This window comes from Hemicordylus capensis, chromosome 4 (assembly GCF_027244095.1).
Source record: "Hemicordylus capensis ecotype Gifberg chromosome 4, rHemCap1.1.pri, whole genome shotgun sequence".
In the NCBI taxonomy this organism is placed as follows: Eukaryota; Metazoa; Chordata; class Lepidosauria; order Squamata; family Cordylidae; genus Hemicordylus; species Hemicordylus capensis.
The window spans coordinates 11699120-11723591 of record NC_069660.1 but is presented as its reverse complement, the minus strand read 5'-3'; the positions used below and the strand labels follow the sequence as shown (position 1 = coordinate 11723591).

The following is a 24472-nucleotide window of genomic DNA, read 5'->3' as shown; positions in this document are numbered from 1 at the left end:
TATAACCTATACAGATCACAACATTCTGCCTTTCTTGTCAACATAGGATGGGGATGTAGCTCAGTGGTTGAACACTGTTTTGCATGCAGAAGGCCTCAGGTTCAGTCCATGGCATCTTTAGAGCTTGCGGGAAGAAGACTGTTTTGTGTGACCTTGTAGAGTCATTGCCGGTTGGTGTAGGCCAGGGCTGCACAACTCTGGCCTTTCAGTTGTTTTTGGACTACAACTCCCAGCATCCCCAGCTACAGTGGCCAATAATCGGGGTTGATGGGAGTTGTAGGCTAACATCCACAGGAGGGCCAAAGTCCTGTAGACAATACTGAGCTAAATGGACCAGTGGTCTAAACTTGATGAAAGCTAGCTTCCTATGGCCAACACACCCTGTGCATAGATGTCCTACTGGCGTGTGTAAAGAGTGCATATGTACACGTGTGTACAAGCTTCTACCACACTGACTCATCAGCACAACAGAATTGGTTTAAAAATATTTAATTACTTAGATCTGCCTCTGCTCTTAAAGAATCAAAGTGGCCAACAATAAAAAGCATATTCCTTTCTTGGTTGCTGCCCCGAGATTGTGGAATGTGCTCCCTGCTGAGATTCGATCCTCCCCATCTCTGGCAATTTTCAAAAAACACCTGAAAACGCATCTTTTCACCCAAGCTTTCTCAGCTTCCTAAACTTCTTTAGGTGTTAATCTCTGGTTCATTTTATAATTGTTAAATTGTTTTAAGTTTTTGTAAATGTTTTTAACTTGTGTGATGCTATTGTTAACCACCCAGAGACAAAAGTTTGGGGTGGTGTACAAATTTGATAGATAGATAGATAGATAGATAGATAGATAGATATGCACTCATGCGGCCTCACATATAGCAAGATGGTTGGGTGAATTCGAGAGTTTCTACCTCTGCAGGAAGCCTTCTGAGCTTCTCAAAAAAGGTCCACTCAGCCATCTCCCTGTATGTGAGCCACTACTTGAAAAACTATCCCCATTAGGCCTGTGCAATGACTCCTAAAGCTTTAGGGGCAAAGAGCTAGAAAGAATACTTCACCCCAGTGCTTGCTGCACAGCTTCCCAGACATTAGTTGAGCTCAGTTTCTCTTTAAGAGGCTCCATTGGCAAAAACACAGCAGTACACAGGAGTGGGTCTTGGAAGCAACAGCCTCTGTACAGTGTCCGGGAGGCTGTGCAGATTACCTGGTTTCAGGTAGTCGGAGCTGAACATTTGCACAGGCCTAATAATTAACATTGTAAATGCAGCTCAGTATTAAGATGGCAACAATTCAGCCCATATTGAAAGCTTTCCTTTAAAAACCATGTTGCTGAAATGTGTATAGGATGGGAGGTTGCCTGGCTTCACCAAGGAGGACATTTCACAGAATAGATGTTGCTGGTTGTGGTGGCTACTACAACCTGTTGTAGCTACTGAAGGTCTAGGGGAAAACCTGAAAAGTGTTTTCTGGAAAAAACTTTCCTGCAATGTATAGAACTGAGTTACCAATGAGAGAAGAGCTGGTTTTATGGTAGCAAGCATGACTTGTCCCTGTAGCTAAGCAGGGTCTACCCTGGTTGCATTTGAATGGGAAACTACATGTGAACATTGTAAGATACTCCCCTTAGGGGATGGAGCCACTCTGGGAAGAGCATCTAGATTCCAAGTTTCCTCCCTGGCAGCATCTCCAAGATAGGGCTGAGAGAGATTCTTGCTTGCAACCTTGGAGAAGCCACTGCCAGTCTGTGTAGACAATACTGAGCTAGATGGACCAATAGTCTGACTCAGTATATGGCAGCTTCCTATGTTCCTGTGCTCCCAGCCTTCACATCTCTAGTAGCTACTAAACTCTATGGCAAGTATATGAGTTGGCTCTTGGTTTGGTTCATGCACTGGGATTTTCTGCCTGCTGATGTCCTTGGACTCTTTGCTTAGTAGCTCTTATTGTGATGAGCTCCCAGATGATTGCCAGGGGCCAAGATGGCTACAAGTGTGGTCATGGGCTTGGTTGCTGCACTGGCGCAACCTCTTGTAGCACAATCCTCTTGCATCACAAATCGCAGCAAAGATCATTTGATTCCCTTTCCTAATTCTAGGAGATTATCAAAGTGGTGACATTCCAATGTGCTATGTAGCTACTGATAGTAGGCTATTGCACAAGTTGGGATTGGCCCAACCTGATCCCAACCAACCCTGAAAGTGTTCGTTCATTTTCATTCATTCATTCGATTTCTATGCCACCCTTCCAAAAATGGCTCAGGGCGGCTTACAACGGAGAAATAAGCAACAAATAAGATGGAACCCTGTCCCCAAAGGGCTATCAATCTAAAAATAAACATAAGAGAGACACCAGCAACAGTCACTGGAGGTCATGTGCTGGGGGTGGATAGGGCCAGTAACGCTCCCCTTGCTAAATAAAGAGAATCACCACATTAAAAGGTGCCTCTTTGCCAAATTAGCAGGGGTCAGCGTGTTGGTTCAGGGTCCAAGTGGTTCCCTTGGTTCAGGGAACCAAGTGTTGGTTCAGGGTCCTTTGGATCCTTCTCAAAGTTGGGCTTAGGGTCGGGATTGAGTTCAGGGTTGAACAAAGTATTTTAAAATAAACTGTGGATACTCACTGTGAACCCAGAAGAAACTAACACAACACCAGAGAGCTGCAGGAGAAGTACAATATCATATGTAACAATATCATATGAAATTGGCTGGTGGCTGCTCATGTGAGTGGGAAAATGGCATTAAAAAACTACAAAAAATATTTTAGATGAGAGAGGCGCAGGCAGAAGATGGGTTCTCCTCCAGCCATAATCACGGCTTTAAAAAACACCCTCTTGCTGCCAACTGGAGCTCTGGAAAGCTCTGAATTTTTCTGAAAGGGGTCTGAAGTCTGATCCAAACTGGGGTGTTTAAGTTCAGACTCTCTCTCTAAACCCCTCCAATTTTGGTAAAACTAGGCATGTTCCAATGTTACCAATGTGATTCCACAGGCTTAACAGACTACTGTATATTAGCAGTCTTCAAATGTGGACCCCCAGGTGTTGTTGGACTAAAATTTCCATCATCGCCAGCCTATAGCTTTTGCCATTGTGGCTGAGGATGATGGGAACTGTAGTCCAAAAAAAACCAGGCAATCCAAGTTTGAGAACCCCTGGGCTAACTACAGACGTCCTCTTTTGCAGAGAAATCACTTATTTATTTACTTTATTTAAAACATTTTTATACCACCCCAAACTTATGTCTCTGGGCAGTTTACAACAAAAAAGAGAAAAGTTAAAACATTAGTTAAAACAGATAAATGACAAGAAAGAAATTAAAACATTGGTTAAAATAAATGACAACAAAGTCAAAACCTTACAACAATTAAAAACCTTAAAACAATATTTTAAAACTATTAAAATGGTATTTAATTAAAACCCTGGGTAAACAAATGAATCTTTAAAGATTTTTTTAAAATTGTCAGAGATGAGGAGGCTCTTCTTTCAGCAGGGAGCATGTTCCAAAGCATCTGGGCAGCAACTGAGAAGGCCCATCCCCAAGTAGCCACCAGACGAGCTGGTGGCAACTGCAGAGGGACCTTTCCCAATGATCTCAATAGGTGGTGGTGGGGTTCATGATGAAGACATTCTTTTAAATACCCAGGGCCCAAGCCATTAATTAAATAATAATAATAATAATAATAATAATTCAGTTTCTATACCACCCTTCCAAAAATGGCTCAGGGCGGTTTATGCAGAGAAACAACAAATAAATAAGATGGATCCCTGTCCCCAAAGGGCTCACAATCTAAAAAAACAAACAAACATAAGACAGACACCAGCAACAGTCACTGGAAGTACTGTGCTGGGGGTGGATAGGGCCAGTTACTCTCCCCCTGCTAAATAAAGAGAATCACCACGTTAAAAGGTGCCTTTTTGCCAAGTTAGCAGGGGTTTATTATTTAGGGCTTTATAGGTTATAACTAGCACCTTGTATTTTGCCCAGAAACATATTGGCAGCCAGTGTAGCTTTTTCAATACAGGAGTAATAGTATAGAAGATAAGTAATGGAACAGGAACCAACTTTAACTGAGAAACAAGAGTTTGATATTTATTAGTTAACATAGGCTAAGAGAACAAACAGGCTAACAGTCTCTTATGCAGAGAGAGGGATAACCTCCCAGTTTGAATTTAAGTCAGCAGGTGAGGAGCAGACAAACTGTGGCAAGCCAGTGCAAAGACACATTCAAACATAGTCAAGCATGCCCCACACAAAGAACTGAAACAACGTCCATGGCAAAATCCCAATATCCTCTGTCGTAAGTGAAGCACAGTGCCATTGCTGTTGACTAACCTGACACTTCCTGACACTGGTATTTTCAGGCCAGGGTGACTATGTGCGGTGCTTCTACTGTGATGGAGCTTTGAGAAACTGGGAAGCTGGAGATGACCCCTGGGTGGAGCATGCGAGATGGTTTCCGAGGTAACAATTCCGACACACTGGTTTCTGCAAGTGGGTGGGTGACAAATGTGTAACAACTGTCCCTGGTAGTTTTGCAGTCCAGTTGGATGTCTTGGTTTACCCAATGAATCCAACTAGACATGCTCATTACAAGGACCTAGTTCTCATGGAGGGTCTGGACTGTGTCACTTCAGGGTCAAACTACACACTGACTTGGAAGCCTTCTATCTCTTGTCTTAAGGCTACATTATGGCAAGCATGCTGCAGTTGGGGTATGTGAATGAGAAGGCAGCTGTGGGGACCCAGTCTAGATAGAGAGCATAGTGTGTGTGGTGGGGCTGTCCTGGCTTTTCCTCTCCTGGATGGGGTTCACACTCCCCCGGAAAGAACAGGTATGTAGTTCAGGAGTAGTCTTGGATCCTGGCCTTATGCTAGTATCTCAGGTGGATTCCCATGCTGAGCAAAGAGACACCTTTTAAAAGTGGCAATTCTCTTTATTGAGCAGGGGAGAGCAACTAGCCCCAGCACAGCATCTCTCTAGTGGCTATTGCTGGTAGTGGTTAGAGTGCTGGACTAGGACCGGGGAGACCCGAGTTCAAATCCCCATTCAGCCATGAAACTAGCTGGGTGACTCTGGGCTAGTCACTTCTCTCTCAGCCTAGCCTACTTCACAGGGTTGTTGTGAAAGAGAAACTCAAGTATGTAGTACACCGCTCTGGGCTCCTTGGAGGAAGAGCAGGATATAAATGTAGTGATGATGATGATGATGATGATGATGATGATGATGTTTGTAGATTGTGGGCCACTTGGGGACAGGGATCAATCTTTATTTATTTTTATTTCTCTATGTAAAATTATTTGGGAATCCGTGTTTGAAGCACTTTATATAAAAATGGATGAACTGCACTTGAAAGAACAACGCTTGTCTGTCATGCCCTAAATGACATGTATATATGTGTATTAATCAAGGGCAGCCCTTCCACAGGGAGAGGTGAGGCAGTTGCCTTGGGCAGCAGACTATTAGGGCTCCAGAAAGTTGGAAAGATGCCCTGTTCTTTAAAAAGTGGGGGAAGAGGGGTGTGTGCGGGGGTGGTGGGTGGTCCCAGGCACACAGAGGTCTTGAGTCACCACTGATCTAGTTCATGCATGGAATCTGAATAGTTCGAACGGTATGAGAACTTGAACATGGTTACTCTAGAAGATGGACCTGCTACTCTATGATTTGATATATCTGAGCTGTGTCTCTAATGTAGGCAGACCACTGGTCTACATAATAAAACTTCTTCCTCTAACTTAACCCAGTATCATCTAGTTAACCAATAGTCTTTCAGTACTGGGTAGCTCAGGAGTCAACTATACCAGCTGCCAGGGAGCTATGGTACCTAGAAATTAAAGTTTGACACATAGATTAAGATACTTGGAGGTAGAGTTAATGTAGCCTGTTTGTCCCAGGCCAGGGAGCCCTGTGTTTGTTAAGCATGTCACTCATAAAGGGGATAAAAAGCCCATTGAGCTTCCTACCCCCCCATGTCCATCACTAAGTTGGGTAACTTGTCGAGTGCCCATTTTGTGGCTCTTCTGGGCTGCCTCCTAGATCCAAAGAAAATGTGTCAAGATCAGGGGGAGCTTAATGTTTTAAGAACAAAATGTTTCTTGGGTTCTCTGTGATATTCAAAGTGTATTCAGTTTTCAAGGGAGCTGGTTGACCCTTGCAGTATATGTGATAGCTTTATTTCTCTTGACCCCCACCCTGCTTCCCTCACCTTGCTTAGGTGCAAATTCTTGCTGGAGTCCAGAGGAAGAGATTTCATAAACAGTATTCAAGAAAATTATTTCAGTTCTCCTGTGCCTCCAGTAAGTATCTCTGTGTGGATGTGGACATATATGCTGTGGGTGACTTGAAGGCTCTAAAAACAGTTTCCAATCAATGATGCATTTCTTGTGCCAATTTCAGGAAAGCCACTTGTATCAGCCCGAAGAACGTCCTGGAAGCCCCCAAGGTACATGTCTGCATAATTTTCAACTCTTGCTCAGTAATTGGCCAGTTGCTTGCTGCTGATGCTATTTGGGACCAGTCAAGAAGTGTGGTGTAGTGGTTAGAGTGCTGGACTAGGGCCGGGGAGACCCGAGTTCAAATCCCCATTCAGCCATGATACTAGCTGGGTGACTCTGGGCCAGTCACTTCTCTCTCAGCCTAACCAACTTCATAGGGTTGTTGTGAGGAGAAACCTAAGTATGTAGTACACCGCTCTGGGCTCCTTGGAGGAAGAGCGGGATATAAAATGTAAAATAAATATATATATATCTTAGAAGCCCCAGGCAGCTCTTCAACACAACCCAAGGGATGCACCCTAGGACTGTCTGCACAGTTGCATGGGATCTGCAGCCATAGGGTCATGCCGTCCTTGCATCCCAAAGAATATTGCCTGGGTTACTTGTGCTGGCCATGGTGCTATCTTAATGTAGTGTTCTAATCCTTATTCAGCATGGCCCCTTTGTGGAGCAGGGGGTCTGGGTAGCTGGCATGCGTGTGTGTGTGTGCTTGCCTCTTCCTGAGAAGTGGGTGGAGGATGGGATTTGGGGCTTGAAAATGAGTAGCTGGGGGCTCATGTGGGGAGGGGTGATAGGTCAGTAGCTTGCATGCAGAAGGTCCCAAAGTCAATACGTTGGCTGAAGGACCTTCTCTAATGACATTGTTGGCTAAAGGGTTTTGGGTAGCAGGTTCTGAGACCTCTGAGAGAGCTGCTGCTAGTCAGATACACAGTGCTGGATTTGAGTGGACCACAAGTCTGACAAGAGGAAATACATATGATGAACTTTAACTTTCAAATAGCAGATAGAGCTGGAGTACAGGGTTGGCCATTGGAAAACCAGGTTGGCAGCCAAGTCAAGGAGGGAGGAAATCAGCAAGAGCTCTGATTCTACTCTTCTGTACTTGGGAAAGGTCACTCAATGGGAGGATGGTTTTTAAACTGCATTTGTGACCAGGACCTCCCACCTCTTCCCTATGGTGTCTTTACAGCTAGTATGGGGAACTTGTCTTTAGGTTCCTCACACCTGACCTCCATGGTGCAAAGTGCTCTCCAGATGGGCTTTTCCCCGAACCTGGTGACAAGCTTGGTGCAGAACAAATACCAGCAGACAGGGGCTAGCTATCCATCTACATCCGAACTGGTCTTGGATTTGCTTCGGGCAGTGCAGGATCAAGGCAGCCAGGCAGAGGATACAAGAGGTAGGACCTGCTCCCCTTAGGAGGGGAGTACTTTAGGGTGTTCAAGGTACTTCATGCACAGTACAGCGAGGATCACCACACCTGTAAGGTGGGTGACTCTATTTTCCCTGCGTTAAACGCAGCTGAGAGAGTAGCCAGCTTCCTAAGATCACCTATGAACTTGTTGCAGAGGTGAGAGTCAGACCAGAGGCTTCCTCACTCACTGTTCAGTCTCGTCTACATGTGACTTCAGAAGACTGTAGATGGCTACTAAATGCAGCTGTGTCCTGGCTTATTGGCTGGAGTAATTTGGGGGGGAAATTTCTGTTCTTCTGCAGTCTGGAGTGCAATGTATCATGTTCACTCTTGCTCTGTTTGGAGTAATCAAATTTAAGGCTTGTTCCCCACATGAATGTGCATCACATAATACATGCTGTTTGATTTTTGAAATCTGTGGCATGGAACGGTAGCAGGAACTTTGCTGTATGCTAGCATTAAAACAATAAAAGCTCATTCACACAGGCAAGCAACCTTTATGCTGTGGTCATAAAGCTTATGAATATTTATTTATTTAATTTGAAATATTTCTATACCGCCCAAAACTTGCGTCTCTGGGTGGTTTACAATTAAAATCATTTCAAACATTAAATATGCATTTTGGGTGTTAACAACCCAAAATGGATGTGTGCATGAGAGGGGATGTTGCCTCTAATCAGGGAGCTGAAACTCAAAGAAACTCTTTGGACTCCATGAAGACTTCCTTTAGAATAGGGAGCTACCCTTCTTAAGTCATCTTGATTCTTTCCTTTTTGGACAGGGCCTGTCCAACCATCAGATCCTTGTAGAGTGAGAAGAGAAGCAGCAACGGAACATCCAAGTGACCCAGGTAAGGACAGTCAAAAAGAAAGCAGCCACTCTTTAATTTCTCCAAGTTTTATTCAAATATAATCGCTGCCTTCAGATGTAGTGCTAAACTGGAGGCAAACATGCCAGACGTTTGAATGTGGTCATTCGACTGCATGGAACCACATATTTGTCACCCAACCATGAGTCGGTTTGACCCCAAACCTGAATTTTAACCTTCCATTGGTAGTGAGTTCTGCTGCTGAAATCTCAGATTCCAAAGAGCCATTGTTTTGTCTGAATTCTGATGCCACCGTAACCTGGGTTTTGTGCTGTGGCTCCTCCCAAAAACCATAGAGAGGGCAGCTCAGAGCAGCCCTGAAATGGGTCTGCTCTATGCTGGCCACATTTCTCACTGGCGGCCTCTCCATGCTGTTGCCCCACACTCTTCCTGCCATTGCCCGGAGATAGGGACACAATATCCCAAGCATCAATCCATTTAAAGAGAGAGCCCACTTTTCCCTGCATCTCATGGGCTCCTCTTGTCCACCTGAACAGAAAGGATGGGATGACAAGATGGGCACAGCAAGAGAGATCTCCAGCAATTCAAGACAGCAGAAATATATCTGTGGGTTTATGCATGGGGCCAGCACATTGGTATTTCTGCCAAGCAATGTGGTACCATTCCCCTGGCATGTGTGCCCTTCGTGAGTACAAATGTAGCCAGAAACTGATTAACTCAGTGGCTTCCTCACAAAGGGCACACATGCCAGGGGAGGGATGCCACATTGCTTGGCAGAAATACCAATGTGCCAACCCCATGCATAAACCCATAGAAACCCCGGCCATAGAAAACTTCCAGTTGTCCAGTCATATAAAGAAAGAGACAACATGTAGCCCCACAAATCCAGTGTCTGTGTGTGGATTGGATTTCTTGAGAAACCTGTCACGCGCACCTTGGTATGTTGCCCAGCATGCAGGACCTTTTCTTAGACTTGCCATACAAAACGTCTTGTCAGCTTCCATCCAGGGGAGGGGAGGGGTGCACATGCAAGGAACCTTTTCGTTAATAACACACCTAGTGTGACTGCCCAGCAGGGCATCCTTTCAAAGGTGTTGCATGTACTGTCTGGTTGGGCAGCAGGGCACTTGATTTTCCTGGATGCCTGGACAGTGTCTGTCTTTTTAAGGTTCCTGTGGACAGCGCTGCTCCCTCCAGCTGTATACAGGGGTGCCCTCAACTCTGTACATAAGGATATGATAGCATATGGCCAAATATGCTGCCTTGGCCCCCTGGCTTGGAGGTACCCCAGACTGGTGTGGTACCATGAACATCAGCAAAGGAAAGTCGACCATCAACGGGATAGCCCCTATATATTTTTTCCCCAGTGGTTCTTTTCTATTTTTCTACCAGTCTGTAGAGGAAGGGGGCCTAACCCCTTCCCCTGGGGTGCAAGCATGTAGTCTTGGCCATAACCCGTGAGCAGAACCATCTAATGGGAAACAGGGAATGAGCTCGAGAGCCCTGTATGATGATAAAACATGCAAAAGATGTACACACCACTCTGTGGGTACTCTGCTCCAGGATGCCCCACCGCAGCCTACCTGCATATCCAGAAATGCTGGTCGCAGCCCGGCCCATTTGACTGTGGCCATAGGATCCATCCTGGTTCTTTCCCAGCAATACTCATCCAAAACCCCTCAGACACATTGGGGCAGACTGGACTGCTTGGAAATCTAGAAAGGTTGAGTGGAGAGGGGAGGGGATGGAGTATGGGTTCCATTAACCAGAGATATCTGGAGCCCAACATCAGCAGGGCCCCCTATAGTTGGATGGCACTCTACCCCATGAGAGTGCGGACCAGTGGAGATACAAAGCACATGGCGCCTCTGTCTTTCCCCAGGGGACTAATCCTCTCATGTGCTGACTGGAAAGGATGGGAGCGCATCCATGTCGGATCCATTAATTGGTTAATCCCCCTTAATGTCGGATCCATGGGAGCAGATCCATTAATGTTTCCATTCGGATCTGAACAGAACCTCTCCCAGGCAGTTGCCATGCCCCCTGCATCTGTTGGATGCAGTGGGGTTGGCCAATATTGGGAATGGGGCCATTCAGCCACTGCAGAGTTTCCCCAGTCAGCGGTTCATTGGCTTGCTGGGAGCTCCAACAAACTGCAGACCGGGTCAACTCTGCAGGGACTGATATAAGATGCAGGGGGCATGGTTTAGGGTGTGTGCATGCAAAGTGTGCACAATTAAAAATCAAAAGTGGTGGTGGCGGCGGGGGGGACTGCAGGCACAACTCTGTCTTCTTGCCACAGGTAAGCTCCCAATGTTTCAAGACACTGGATTTCATGACCCATTTCACCACAGGAGAACAATGAGGGAGGAGCTGAATCATAATCCCATCTGTAATGTCTTTAGATCAGGCTTGCTCAATTTAGCCCCCCCCAGCTGCATTTGGACTACAACTCCCATAACCCCCAGCCATAGTGACCAATAGCCAGAGATTATGGGAGTTGTAGGTCACCAACTGCAGAAGGGCCAAAGCTGAGCAGCCCTGCTTTAGGCAGTGGGCCTTTTGAGGACGGGGGCCAGTTTTAGTAACCTTGCTGTGTAAACAACTCTGAGAACATTTCTTGTTGAAAAGCTTTATATAAATATTCTAAATAATTGGCAGATTTTTCTGTAAAATATTAAATAGTTTTAATATATTAACGTTGGGTTTTAAATGAGTTTAATTGTTTAATTGATTTAATGTTTAAACAATTTTAACTGTAAACCGTCCAGAGATGCAGGTTGTGGGTGATATAAAATGATGATTATTATCTATTTACACACAGAGCCGGGTCTCACGATCCGTGAGACCCGGTTTGGGGTGGTGAGTGGGGAGGGAGCCTGGGTGGCCGGATCGGCCACCCACACGATTGCCGGCTCCGTGATGGAGCTGGTGGGGGGAGTGGGGGCTGCATGATCTCTGGATGCCCCAGTATGCCCTGCATGAGCACGCAGGGCATACTGGGGTGACTCCCGGAGCTGGGAGATAGCTTTTCACCTCTCCTCCGGGGGTCTACTTGTGAGTAGGTGAGGCGCGAAGCTGCACTGTGGCTACTCATGATCCTGAAAACCAGGTTTGCAGAGCGCTCGCTCCACAAACCTGGTTTTAGACCAGGGGTTCTCGAGTGGGTTACACGCTCTAGAACCACCAGGCTCACAGCCGAGCCCGGTGGTTCTTACGATCTGCAAAAATTGGGCTAGGCTCTCCTAGCCTGATTTTTGCAGATCTTGAGAAAAGCCCCACAGTCTACCAGATGTTATTGACTGGATTTGGTACTTTAATTATCGGGCCCTTTCCAAGGGTCTAGGATAACTAAAATTATCCAACTAAAACCCACAACTGAGCTGCAAGCTCTATCAGACCTTATAGGTTATTGCCTAACCTTCTGCAACATCATGAAACTCTCTAGTTGTCGTGCAGAACAATCCACCTCCTTTTGGGCTGCCTCCTCAACTCTCTTCTTCCTCTTCCTAGGACCTGCCCTGACTGTGGAGGAGGAGCTGCAACGACTACGTGATGAGCGCATGTGCAAAGTCTGCATGGACAAGGACGTGTCTGTTGTGCTTGTCCCTTGTGGCCACTTGGTGGTGTGTGCAGAATGTGCTCCTAACCTGAGACGCTGCCCTATCTGTAGAGGGGTCATCCGAGACAGTATGAAGGCATTTCTGTCCTGAGCTGGAAGATGGGTAAGCAGGACAATAGAGTATAATCTAGAAAGATTTACACAGTCCCATGGCATAGGAAGCTGCTGATCCTTCACACATGGTTTAACAGCTCTCACTATTCCATGTTCTGGGAGGCTAGAACATGGAATACTTGACCAGTATTCCTCTGAAGTAACAAACTGTTGACTAGGGAAGGCTATGGGAGAAAAGCTGGTCTTGTGGTAGCAGATTTATCCTGGTTTGCATTTGGATGGCTGACTCTATGTGACCACTGTCAGCTGTAAGATATTTCCTTAGGGGCATGGCTGTGCAACTCTGGCCCTCTGGCTGTTTTTAGACCACAACTTCCATAATCCCTAGCCACAGTGGCTTGTAAATGGGGGTAATGGGAGTTGTAGTCCAGCATCTTAAGCCCTGCCTTATGGGTTGGGGGCCATAGCTCACTGGTAGAGCATGGCCAAATCTCCAGGGAAGACTCCTACATGAAATCTTGGAAAGCCATTACCAATCAGTGTGGACAATGCAGAATTAGATGGACCAATGGCCTGACTCTGTATAATGCAGCTTCCTTTGGTCCTAGGGATGGCAATATTCATAGGGTGGTGTGGTCTTTTGTTTTTTGCCCAGCTCTGTTGGAGATGCGATGCACATATATAAAAACATATTTACAAAAGCATGAATCGTTTTAGAAGAGGCCATCTCTTTGTGGGTGAAAGCCTCCTCCTCCTAGATCTCGCCCCCCCCGCCCCCTGGCTCTACTGTTTGTGTGTAACTTGGCTAGTGTAGCAGATGAATTTGAGTCTAATCCTAGATGGAACAAACCAAGTGGGATGCTATGTCTCCAGACACTGAAAGGTGGATTTTGGAAAAGTGGAATTTCAGCCCTACATTGAAATTGATCTACATAGCTCTTAACACAACCTCAGCTGTTGAGCTGATCAGAGAGGGGAGTTGGCAGCTTGTCTTCCAGATGAATCTAGCTCAATGTTGGGAAACCTTGACTCTCCAGCTGCTATTGAACTAGCAACTGTAGAGTCAAGGTTGCCTCCACCTGACCTAGTTTGTGGTCAGGGCAAGAGTTCTAGTCATCTCTGGAAACTGCTTGCTCCTGCTCTGTCAAGCTTGGACTCCCTTGGCCTTGGACAGCATTGTACCTTCCTCTTTTGAAACCACTTCTTTGGGAGAGAAGGTGGTACAGCAGGCATATCCATGCGTATAACTGGATACCTGGCAAAGTTCAGGTATCCAATTATCCTTATCAGGATGGATGCAGATGTGCACATCATCCTGATGAGGAACTTTGCCAGGTATCCAATTATAGACATAGATGTGCCTGCAATACCAGCTTCTCTCCCAAAGAAGTGGTTTTATGTATGTATGTATTAAAAATTTTATACTGCCCTTCCAAAAGGCTCAGGGGGGTTTACATTAAAACACCATTAAAATCAGTTATTGCAACAAATTATAAAAGCATAAAACAATGATTAACAATTAAAAACATTGTAAAACAGCAATTAAATAATCAGAACAATTTAAAAACAAGTTTTAAAAAGCTGAGAAAGCCTGGCTGAAGAGATGGGTTTTCAGAATTTTTTTAAAAATTGCCAGAGATGGGGAGGATCGTATCTCAGCAGGGAGCGCATTCCACAATCTTGGGGCAGCAGCCGAGAAGGCCCATCTCTGTGTAGCCACCAAACGAGTTGGCGGCAACTGGAGACGGACCTCCTCAAGTGACCTCAATGGGCGGTGGGGCTCATAACGAAGAAGATGCTCTCTTAAATACCCAGGGCCTAAGCTGTTTAGGGCTTTGTAAGTTATAACTAACACATTGTATGTTGCCCAGAAACCTATTGGCAGCCAGTGTAACTCCATCAACAAAGGATTAATGTGATCTCTTCGAGATGACCCAGAGACCAACCTGGCTGCCGCATTCTGAACCAACTGAAGTTTCCGGATTATGTCCAAAGGCAGCCCTACATAGAGCGTATTACAGAAGTTAAGTTTTAAAAGAAGAAAGTACGATGCTGTCCAAGGCCAAGGGAGTCCAAGCTTGACAGAGCAGGTGCCCCTGCTAACTGGTCAAAGAGGCACCTTTTTAACATGGTGATTCTCTGTATTTAGCAGGTGGAGAGTAACTAGCCCTATCCACCCCCAACACTGTACCTCCAGTGACTGTTTCTGGTGTCTATCTTATGTTTCTTTTTAGATGGTGAGCCCTTTGGGGACAGGGATCCATCTTATTTATTGTTTCTCTGTGTAAACTGCCCTGAGCCATTTTTGGAAGGGCAGTATAGAAATTGAATAAATAATCGTAGAATTATTAAGCAGTGCAGAGTTAGTGTGGGATGTTGTTTTTTAAGGGCATACAGTTCATGCCACAATGATGTGTTGCTTGGGGAAATAACCATGCAAAACATGGCCAGCTTACACAAGCCTGTGTACACAGCTACCAGAGGAGGAGAAATGATTTCAGGCTGTCTGTATTTGTCAGCAAGCAAGGCTAGCTATTGGGAGTGGGAGCATATTTTTATTTAAAATATTTACACCCCCCCTCCCCAGTCCTCTACTGTTCGGGAAAGTTCACAACATTAATAAAACAGATACAATGTAAAAAAAGTTAAACAACTTAAAAGCCCCGGTTAAAATGATAATTAAAATTGCAAAAATAAAAATAAAAATAAATAACACTAAAAGTTATTTTAAAAGCTAAAGACTGAGAACTATAAAAACTAAATAACCTACTAGATGTAAGCAGCAGATAGAGCATATATTGTGGAGCAATTGCCTCCTTGATCTAAGAATGTTGGAATTGCAGCTGGGTGTGTTGAAAGGAAAGTCAGAAAAACAAAGTGCCGTTATGTCCTGGGTAGGGTTGTGCACAAAACCAGTTTTCCCAGTTCGGTTTTGCCCCCTCTGAGCTGCCTACCTACTCAGTTCGAATTTGCACTGGTTTGGGCCAGCTCAAAGCCCTACAGACAAAGGGGAATTTGTTGAGGATTCCCATTTATGGGTAAAGGGGCAGCAGGAGTTGGGGCTTCTCTAATATATAAGCAATAAAGTACCCACAAGCGACTGGGGTGGGGGCAGTGGCAGATCTCTGACCCCCACCCCACCCCTCAAGTCTCTTGGGCTGGCAGCAACCTGGTTCAGCCCTTCTCAGGCTTGTTTCAGGCCTTCTACGCTTCGTGGAGGCGGCAGGCCATTTTTGTTGCCTCCATGCATGGGCCATTTGTGAGGCCATGCCAGCTGGAGGTTGGCAGGAGTTGGGAGATCTGCCACCACTTGCATGTTACTTTATTACTCATACAGTTAGAGAAGCCTCCAGCTTCTCACTGGAGGGGAATTCTCACTGGATTTCCATTTGTTGGTAGGGCTTCAATCCAGCCTGGTTTGACCTTGGACTGAACCAGACCTGGTTCAGTTCGAAGTTGAGCTTTCAAACCAAACCAGTTTGAGTGCGAGCTGGCGCTATTTTAGGCTGGTTTGCACATCCCTAGTTATGGGCAAGATGGGGATTAAAATTCATTATGAGTGGCAGGGAAGGAATTTCTAATGAAACGTGTTGCTCTTTCAGAATCTTCAGGGGTCAGTTCTTCCTCTTGATGACTTGATCACTGTCCACAAAGGCTTTGCCCAAGAACGCATCCGGTGAAGAAGTTCTTGAATGCATGCTGACGGTCTGGGTAACTCCAGGAATCCTTTTGCAGAACTCCAGCTCTCTCTGGAGCTATTGGATTTCCATTTCAACAGTGTGAAAAGATGGTGGGGGAAAATCAACCTCTGCAGCTTCTTCTGGTCTGTAGGACTACCAGTGACTTTCAGGAGGATGACACAACATAGTTCATAATGCTTTTATAGTTTCTTACTCGCTTAACCTTCTGTCCAACATATGTAGTAACTTTTCTTCAAGAAACTACCTTTATGACTCTTAACTTATTTTGGAATAAAACTATCTATTTTATCTCTTTGGGATTGAGTGGCAAATTCTTGAAGACTTCTTTTGTAATATTTGATCTGCTGCATCAGACAATAGATTCTGGACTCCTGGTTGCTTCATTCAGTACTTGTTCTCTGCCATAAGTGAAGTGTGCTATAGCCATATGACAGCTGCTTATGTAGACCAGCAGCAAAGTGTATGTATACATATGAGCCCACCAGACTTTGTCCCTCTTTTTTAGCCTATTTTCCCAAAGGGGAGTAAGCTTATGAGATCACCCTGTGTATGTGTGTGTCCCTATCAACTTCACAATGCCTGTACCAATTTGAACCAAATTTGCTACAGCTTTAAGGACACATCTGGGTGCCTCAATGGCATAGTTCATGATGTCACTCACCCCAATTCAAGGTGGCAGATTTGTGAACATTTAAGGCTGAAGTAGGCTAATTTGTGAGGATGGAAATCATCAGCTAAGATTGTAGTGAAAGGAAAGTAGGCAGATTATTACTTTCCAGAACAACTTGTTCTACACAAGAATACTTCAGAATACTACTTGGATAAAGAGCAGTGTGAAATTGGACTAACTCTGCACAGGAAACAGATGTTCTCCCGGGTCTACCCCACTGAGCTTTCTTCTTCAATTTATGCTTCCCTATGTGGGGCCTGAACCTTGAAGTGGCTTGAAGTGGAGCCAGCATGGTGTAGTGGTTAGAGTGCTGGACTAGGACCAGGGAGACAAGAGTTCAAATCCCCATTCAGCCATCATACTTGCTGAGTGACTCTGGGCCAGTCACTTCTCTCCTAGCCTAACCTACTTCGCAAGGTTGTGAGGGGAAAACTAAGTATGTAGTACACTGCTCTGGGCTCCTTGGAGGAAGAGGCAGGATATAATTGTTGATGATGATAATAATAATAATTAATAAATTAAAAGGACTAGGGGGTGAGGGCTGAAGGTGGTTTAAAGATAGATGGCCAACTGAGAGTAGGTGTTTGAGGGCACAGGGCTTAATGGTCACTGAAGAACGCAAAGGTCTGAGACTGTGGCAAGCATAGCATGTGCCTTCTAAAATGGGCAAACTGAAGTTTGCAGTGACATCCAAGGGTGTCGCATCACAGACCTAGACACCTTGATGTTAACAGGTTGTGTCCCCCCACCCACACACACAAAGCTACTACTTGAGTATTGTCACACTTCTAGAAAGAACAAAAAAGGAGAGGAACCAAGCTAGGGCTATGCAGTTAGGCATTCCTGGGCTCAACAGCTAGGGCAGGGATGCTTGACCTGAGATCCATGGAGCTGCTGGGCCTCAGTGGGGTAGACCCGGGAGGTTTCTGGGGAAATTAAATATAATTAAAAGTAGCTCCCCAAAAGATCTTTCATAACCAAATACAGCATGTCCTTTATTTTGCTTGAAATCAGTGTTGCCCAGAGACATCAGTGTGTAACATTCTACTGTTCCCAGCAATGCCAGTGAAAAGGACCTGGAGTTGCATCTCCATCTTGCTACTAGTGCTATCCTGATCTGGGCTTCTTCTGCATTCCCAGGTGCCTCCTGCAGTTTCTTCTCTAACCTTAGGCTGGAGGTCCATGAGCAATATCTTGCAGGATCTTATAGGTGCAAAGGGGTTTGGGAGCAGGCTTGGCTTTCATTCCATAGTGCACCCTTTTTAAAATGTTTAAGTGAACATGAACAGCATTCCATGATAAAATAAAGCATGCGCTTAGCCTTCATTGAGAGGGATCTGACAACAGGGTACAAAATCTCTCTGTATGCAGAGCTTGCAAAGATACCCTGTACTCTTTCCCCACACTGGGGGCTTGCAGCAGAAAAGCTTTGACCACCGATTACATACAGATGTCTTACTAGGGGTTTTTTTTGGGGGGGGGGGGTAGGGGAGGAGGAGGATGTTTCATGGCCCCATGGAGTTCTCCTGTTTTTCCAGTAGAGGGCACTATTAACCCAGTAACTATCATTTTCAAACTTAAAATATGTGGTCTCTAGGTAGGGCTTTCTCCAGAGTGAGTTAGGAAAAAGGCAATAGTATGCATTATTTATTTAACATACTGGTATACCACCCACTACCCAAGTCTCTAAGTGGTTTACAACAATAAAACAAACCAAGAAATGTTTAACAGTTAAAACATATTAAAAACTACCAAATGGCTAATATTTATTAATCATATTTCTATACCGGCTGATATGTACATCTCTATGCACTGTACATATTTTAAAAATTTAAAATATTTAGAACTCACAAATTACAATACATGGCAATAAACAATAGAATAAAATAGTTATTAAAACACATTTTTAAAATTATTAAATTAATTCTAATTAAAAGCCTGCAAAAACAGGAGTGTCTTGAGGTTCTTCCTGAAAACAAAACAGAGAAGGAGATCCTCTTATTTCAGTAGGGAGCATATTCCAAAGTCCTAGGGAAGCCACAGAGAAAGCCCAGTTATGGGTCACCACCAAATGAGCCAGTGGCATCCGTAACGGGACCTCTCCAGAAGATTGCAACAGGTGGCAGGGTTTATGGCAAAGAAGGTGCTCTCTCAAATAGTCTGGACCTAAGCCATCAAGCACTTTATAGGTAAGAACCAGCTCTTTGTATTTCACTCAAAGCATATTGGCAGCTAGTGCATTTCTTTCAAAATCAGTGTTATGTGGTCCCTTCATATTGTCCCAGAGACCAATCTGGCTACCGCATTCTGTACCAATTGTAGTTTCCAGACTATGTATGGAAATATAGAATTGTTGTGAACTTCTAATAGCATTTCAGGGCTTCTCTGACAACTGGAGCTGTAATTCCACCTTGAAAATGTGTGATCTTGTCCTATCAAAGTTGAGATATGTGCCTTTCAGTGCACATATCATTTTTAGATTGTGAGCCCTTTGGGTTCAGGGATCCATCTTACTTATTTATTATTTCTCTGTGTAAACTGCCCTGAGCAATTTTTGAAAGGGCGGTATAGAAATTGAATAAATAACAACAACAACAATCATCCCAGTGGTAATTGGTGCCCTGGGTGCAGTTCTAAAAGACCTTGAAGAGCACCTCAACACCATAGGGGCCACGGAAATCACCATCAACCAATTACAAAAAGCAACTTTACTGGGAACAGCCTATATTCTGCGACGATATCTTTAACAACAGCAACAACATTGACAATAAAATTCAGCCATCCCAGGTCCTTGGGTAGGACTCGATGTCTGGATAAAACAAACCAGTCAATAACACCTGTCTGACTGTGTAAATAAATAAATAATAATAATAATAATTAATAGGAAAGGGTTATTATGTAGCACATTTTCCCTAAGAAAGAATATTTGCAGCTGTCTTATGTGGCATTGGTCCATCTAGCTCAGTGTCTATACTGATGGTCAGCAATTCACAAAAATTTCTGATGGGCTTTCCACATAATCAAAATAGAGCTCAAATGTTATGTTACTCAGATAGCCTGATAGGGCTTCGAGAAGCAGGGGTAGGGGTTCACCTGATTTGGAGCTACAGGCTTGTAGTTTCTACTTTTGTGTCTTTGAACCTAGGCGATTGTGAGTTCACCATTCAATTCACATGAGCTCTCATGGGGTATGTTATTTCGCATGTAGCTTGGGGAAAGTGGCTCTAGGTCAAGTTTAACCCAAGACTGCAGGGAGATATCCCTCTGCTCACTTCCCTAATTCCAATCCAGGTGAGGAAGCCCTAGTAGACATGAATTTAAGCACTACTCTTCTAAAGAACTAGCCAAGGGCTCTTCTGCCTATGTTGGCCATCAGAACAGTTTAAGCTTATCACCTTCCCAAGAAGGAATAAGATAAGAGGTAACAGGCACATCTCCTCCTTCACTTAACACAAGTGCTAATGGCTGGCTCGAGGCATAGGAAGCAAGCTTCTTAAAACATTCCTAGACACTCGCAAGATCCATCCTCACTGCAAGATAAGCTCTGATGCACTCTTTTCATTCAGGTTCACCTCATTGTGCTGGAAGAAGAACAACCAGCAAAGTTTGGATCGGATATATTGCATTCTTTTGTTCATCACCATTGTCACCCTTTCCATCAGAAAAGTGTGGTCAGCATTTTGGGCCAAGATGCTGTCTATTTCTAGCTAAGACACAATCAATCTGTGTGTGTCTTCCTTGGATTCACCAGGTGTGTTCTTGCATTTGGGCATTAGCTACAAAATCTTGCTTTGCCTGGACTTTCTTGCCCGTCCCGCTTGTCATGTCCAGATCAGCCCTGCTTTCAAGCCTGATCTGTGCAGTGCGTTTGGCTGCCTCCAGATACCGGTCTCCTGATATCAGACCCTCTTTGGATTTTGCCTGGTTCTTGGACCCTCATGTGGCACTTGGGTCCTTGCTCCTGCCTGTCCCAGAGGAAAGAGGTCCCTCAACATCGGTCATAGGAACATAGGAAGCTGCCATATACTGAGTCAGACCATTGGTCTATCTAGCTCAGTATTGTCTTCACAGACTGGCAGCGGCTTCTCCAAGCTTGCAGGCAAGAATCTCTCTCAGCCCTATCTTGGGGACCCCAGGGAGGGAACTTGGAACCTAGATGCTCTTCCCAGAGTGGATCCATCCCATGAGGGGAATATCTTGCAGTGCTCACACATCAAGTCTCCCATTCATATGCAACCAGGGTGGACCCTGCTTAGCTAAGGGGACAAGTCATGCTTGCTACCACAAGACCACCTCTCCTTCCCAAGAAGGAGAAGCTCTCCTTCTCCTTCGACCTTCTCCGCAGGTTGAGCTACAAGGGTCCATACACCCCACTAGATGGACTTAGGTATACTGATCTGAAGCCTCTGGCTACCCTATATTTCTGCTCTCGTTAAATCCAAAACTGTTCTCTAAGACAATTTCTCTGGTCAGTCTTGAGTGGATTTAATTCGGATCTCAAGCCACAATGCCTCTTCATGAGCTTCAATTTAGTCTTATTGATTTATTAGCCTTCTTAATTTTGTTAATTAATAATATGTTTCTTGCTAATCAAGGTTTCTTTCCTGTACCCCTGTACCCCTAAATAAACCTGATTCTATTTTTAAACCTCAAACTGTCAGTCATTTCTGTGACCAGAACTTTGCACAATTTTTTTCTGAAAATGAGCTGCTTCCTCTAAACTTGCTAGTTCCCCACACAAACACAAAAATAGTCGGGGGATGTTTGCCAATTCCCCCAGGAGCAGTATCATTAACAGAGTTGGTGGATAATTCTCAAGCAGTACGTCTGGTTCCTTAAATTGGACCTGACTGAAAAATTGGCAACACAAAGAGGCGAATCTCATGATCAGTGAGACCCACCTTAAAAGGGTTTGCGGGGAGAGCAGACTTAGCCTGCTCTCTCCGCAGATGATTACAATTGCAGCCCTGGGCAGCCGCACTGGCCGCCCACATGACTGCCACCTTCGTCATGGAGCTGGTGGGGGCCATGTGGCCCCCGGAAGTTCCAGGATGACTGAAGAGTCCCCGAGGGCTGGGAGACTTGTTTCAGCCTCCCGCTGGGGTTTTCCTCATGTGTTGCCACGGCCCGGAGCCATGCCGTGGCAATACATGATCAGATAGACTGGGTTACGGAGCGCTTGCTCTGCTAACCTCGTCTAAGGGGAGGGGGAATTAGGAAGGTTTGCTGCCCAGAGCCGCACTGCTCCCCTGGCAGCAGACGATTGGGCAAAAGCCGACTAGGCTCCCTTAGCCTGTTTTTGCCCGATCGTGAGAATCTCAAGGTTTGGTCCTGGAAAGCCATCTTTACTTTTCTCTGTTTCTCCTGCCTAGTGGGATACTAACCCTCATGCACAGGAGCGAGCAGTTAGTCTAGAACTCTGGGTTATTGGGTTCAAGGAGATTAGCTAGATGATCCATCTGTCCAGCTCTTCCGCTGTCCCGGCTTTGAATGTGTATTGGCACTTCCCTTGCCAATAGAGCCCTCTTAGTTTGCAGGTTTCAGTAGAGAAGGGCTGTGCTCAGCCCCCAAACAGACACTGTGTTTGCAAAACCTTTAGCCCAGTACACCCCATGATTTGGGAGGAGGAAAACTCTCACTAAGTTAGAGTCAGTGGCGTAGGGAGAATGCTGGCAGCCCCTTCCCACCCAAGCCATGTCCCCTGCACATCTGACATCAGACGTGCAAGGGGCATGGTCATGTCTGCAAATGGGGCCACATGGCCCAATTTCAAGTAAATAGTAAATTAAAGCCAGTGACATGGCTGCCCGTGCACCTTTCCCTGTTTATAAAGGCAGGGAGACACATTCTCAGCCAGGCTGGGAGCCCAGTGCTTACTGAAGCTGCTTAAAAGGGGGGCTCACATTTGTAGATGCAACCCTCCCCTCCACTGTGTGTCTGAGATCAGATGCAGAGGTGTGGCTGGGGAGCTCTGCTTGACCCCTGGGGTGCTAGGCATGGCCTGGATTCTCCCCCGCCCCTGTGCAATGCTAGCTCTGTCCCTGGTTGGAGTAACAGGTGGCATGCCATTGTTTCTACTAAAGGGTACACCTGGCCATTAAGGATGGAGTGGTGGACCTGGCTGCAAAGTATACTGAGTCCATAGTGGCATCAGCCATGAAGGCCTGGGCCTTCTGGATTTTTAACAATGTTGGTTTGAGGTGTACAGGGTCCTCTGGTGCATTTTGAATCAAATCATCAGCCCACAGAAGTGAAGCCCTGGAGATGACGGAGCCACTCTAGATGAACAGATAGCCAGAGAAGAGGCGTTGAGAGTGGTCCTGAGGCATGACTCTATCTGTCTCTCTGAAGGAGCTCTGAGAGGTGGGAAATGATTCACCGTGTTGGTTGTCTGACCATTCTTCTTCCTCTCTATTGTCCTCTTTGAGATCCTGGTCCCCTGGGAGGAATTGCTCTGGAGGAGGGACTGTCCCAACATTGTCTGGATCTTGTGGCATCATATCCAAGGCTTGTGGCACTTGCCCAAGGGCATTGTGTGGGTTGGGTGACTCATATTCTCAAATCTGAGGAATGAGGATTGGAATGCCTATTTTTTAGGAATTCCCTTTACCCTTGCTTTTCTTTTTAGATTTTCTGGGAGTCTAGCTTTTGGAGGACAACCCCCTTGATGACCTGGACTGTGGAGAGATTTAACCTGCAGATCTTTAAACCAAGTCTGCCATGCTGGTGGTTCAGTCTCTAAACACCTGAAGGGAGGACATGAGGAGCATCCCTAGTAAGGTCAACAGGTACAGGAGAGTCCATTGGGGCTGGTCTAGTTGGCCCTTTTCGTCTGTTTGTGACTCACCATTTGAAGGCTTCATGCCCCCCCCCCCGCCCCACTGGATCTGCCCACTCTGTTTTTTCACCATTTTCTGGCCTGGTCAGCCCAATGGAGGAAGCTGGGCCCACACATCCTCATGCATCCTTGTGGCACTCGTGGCCTCCACAGCCCCAATCAAGCCCTCTGACTGGGGTGGATGAAAGGGGTGAGAAGATGGCAGCATTGGCAGAGGGACTTCAGGTGGGATACTCACTGCTTTCCTTGTTCCTAGGTGGTTTGGGGAGGGTTTGAGTTGCCTTCTGACCTCCCTGGGCCTGGAGAGCCTCACAGCTGGGAGGTGGGACAGGCCTTCCCCCAGGTCCTCAATATGCCTGGTGACTGGGACAGCAGGCAATGAGGGCATTGTGGCACTTGGTGTCCTTCCGGGGGACCTCCAAGGAGTAAAATTAATGTTGCGTTGATTGCCCCTTGGAATGAACACGTTCAAGATACTGGGACTGCTCTGCATTGTGGCTCCTGACTCCAGAGAAGGGGGAGAAGGAGGAGGAGGGGAATAGAGAGAGAACAGAAGGGGCTACTGTCTGGACCTGAGGTTGGGACTGGGAGATTAGTGTTTAAATACATAGATATTAAAATAAATGACATGTTTGTCACCCTTTTGATTTGTTTTAGACCCTTTATTTCTGTATTATGCTGCCACCGTCAAATTTAATCCTAATTTGGGTTTCTGTTACTAACTTTGGTATCGCGCCCAAGTACTGACATGGGGAGAAGTAAACAGACACAGTTGAAAAGGTTTTAAAGTTCCAGACCAAAGAAAAGTACTTTATTCTTGTACCATAGCTTCTGTGGTTTCTGATTTACTACAATGTAGGGTCAAATGCATAACGGTTTCTGAGACAACGTAAGAACCTTAGAATTGGCAAGATTGTACACCAGCTCTGATACTTCAAACTGGTATTCAAACTCAGGTACTTATATAAGGTTGTATCCGTATTTCCACAAAGGTTTTCCTTTCAAGTTAATAAGGTGACTGTTTAGGAATAACAAGCTTCTGTAGACTCTCAACATCTTTACTGGGATACAAACCTCCTAGCTA

At 45.5% G+C, this 24472-nt stretch overlaps 1 protein-coding gene across 4 annotated transcripts in view; it reads left to right on the top strand.

Annotated features, from left to right (window-relative positions):
- BIRC7 (baculoviral IAP repeat containing 7) overlaps window positions 1-16179 on the top strand; it is a 31224-nt gene extending 15045 nt beyond the window's left edge. For 2 of the 4 annotated variants that reach the window (XM_053313469.1, XM_053313468.1), the window contains exons 3-9: window positions 4349-4448; window positions 6200-6281; window positions 6382-6427; window positions 7450-7659; window positions 8456-8524; window positions 12017-12228; window positions 15782-16179. In XM_053313469.1, the coding sequence (XP_053169444.1) occupies window positions 4349-4448; window positions 6200-6281; window positions 6382-6427; window positions 7450-7659; window positions 8456-8524; window positions 12017-12216 (707 nt within the window). In that variant the 3' untranslated portion in view covers window positions 12217-12228; window positions 15782-16179. The remainder of the gene's footprint in view (window positions 1-4348; window positions 4449-6199; window positions 6282-6381; window positions 6428-7449; window positions 7660-8455; window positions 8525-12016; window positions 12229-15781) is intronic. The other 2 variants (XM_053313470.1, XM_053313471.1) reach the window with 2 other exon arrangements.
- Window positions 16180-24472: the final 8293 nt, after the last annotated feature.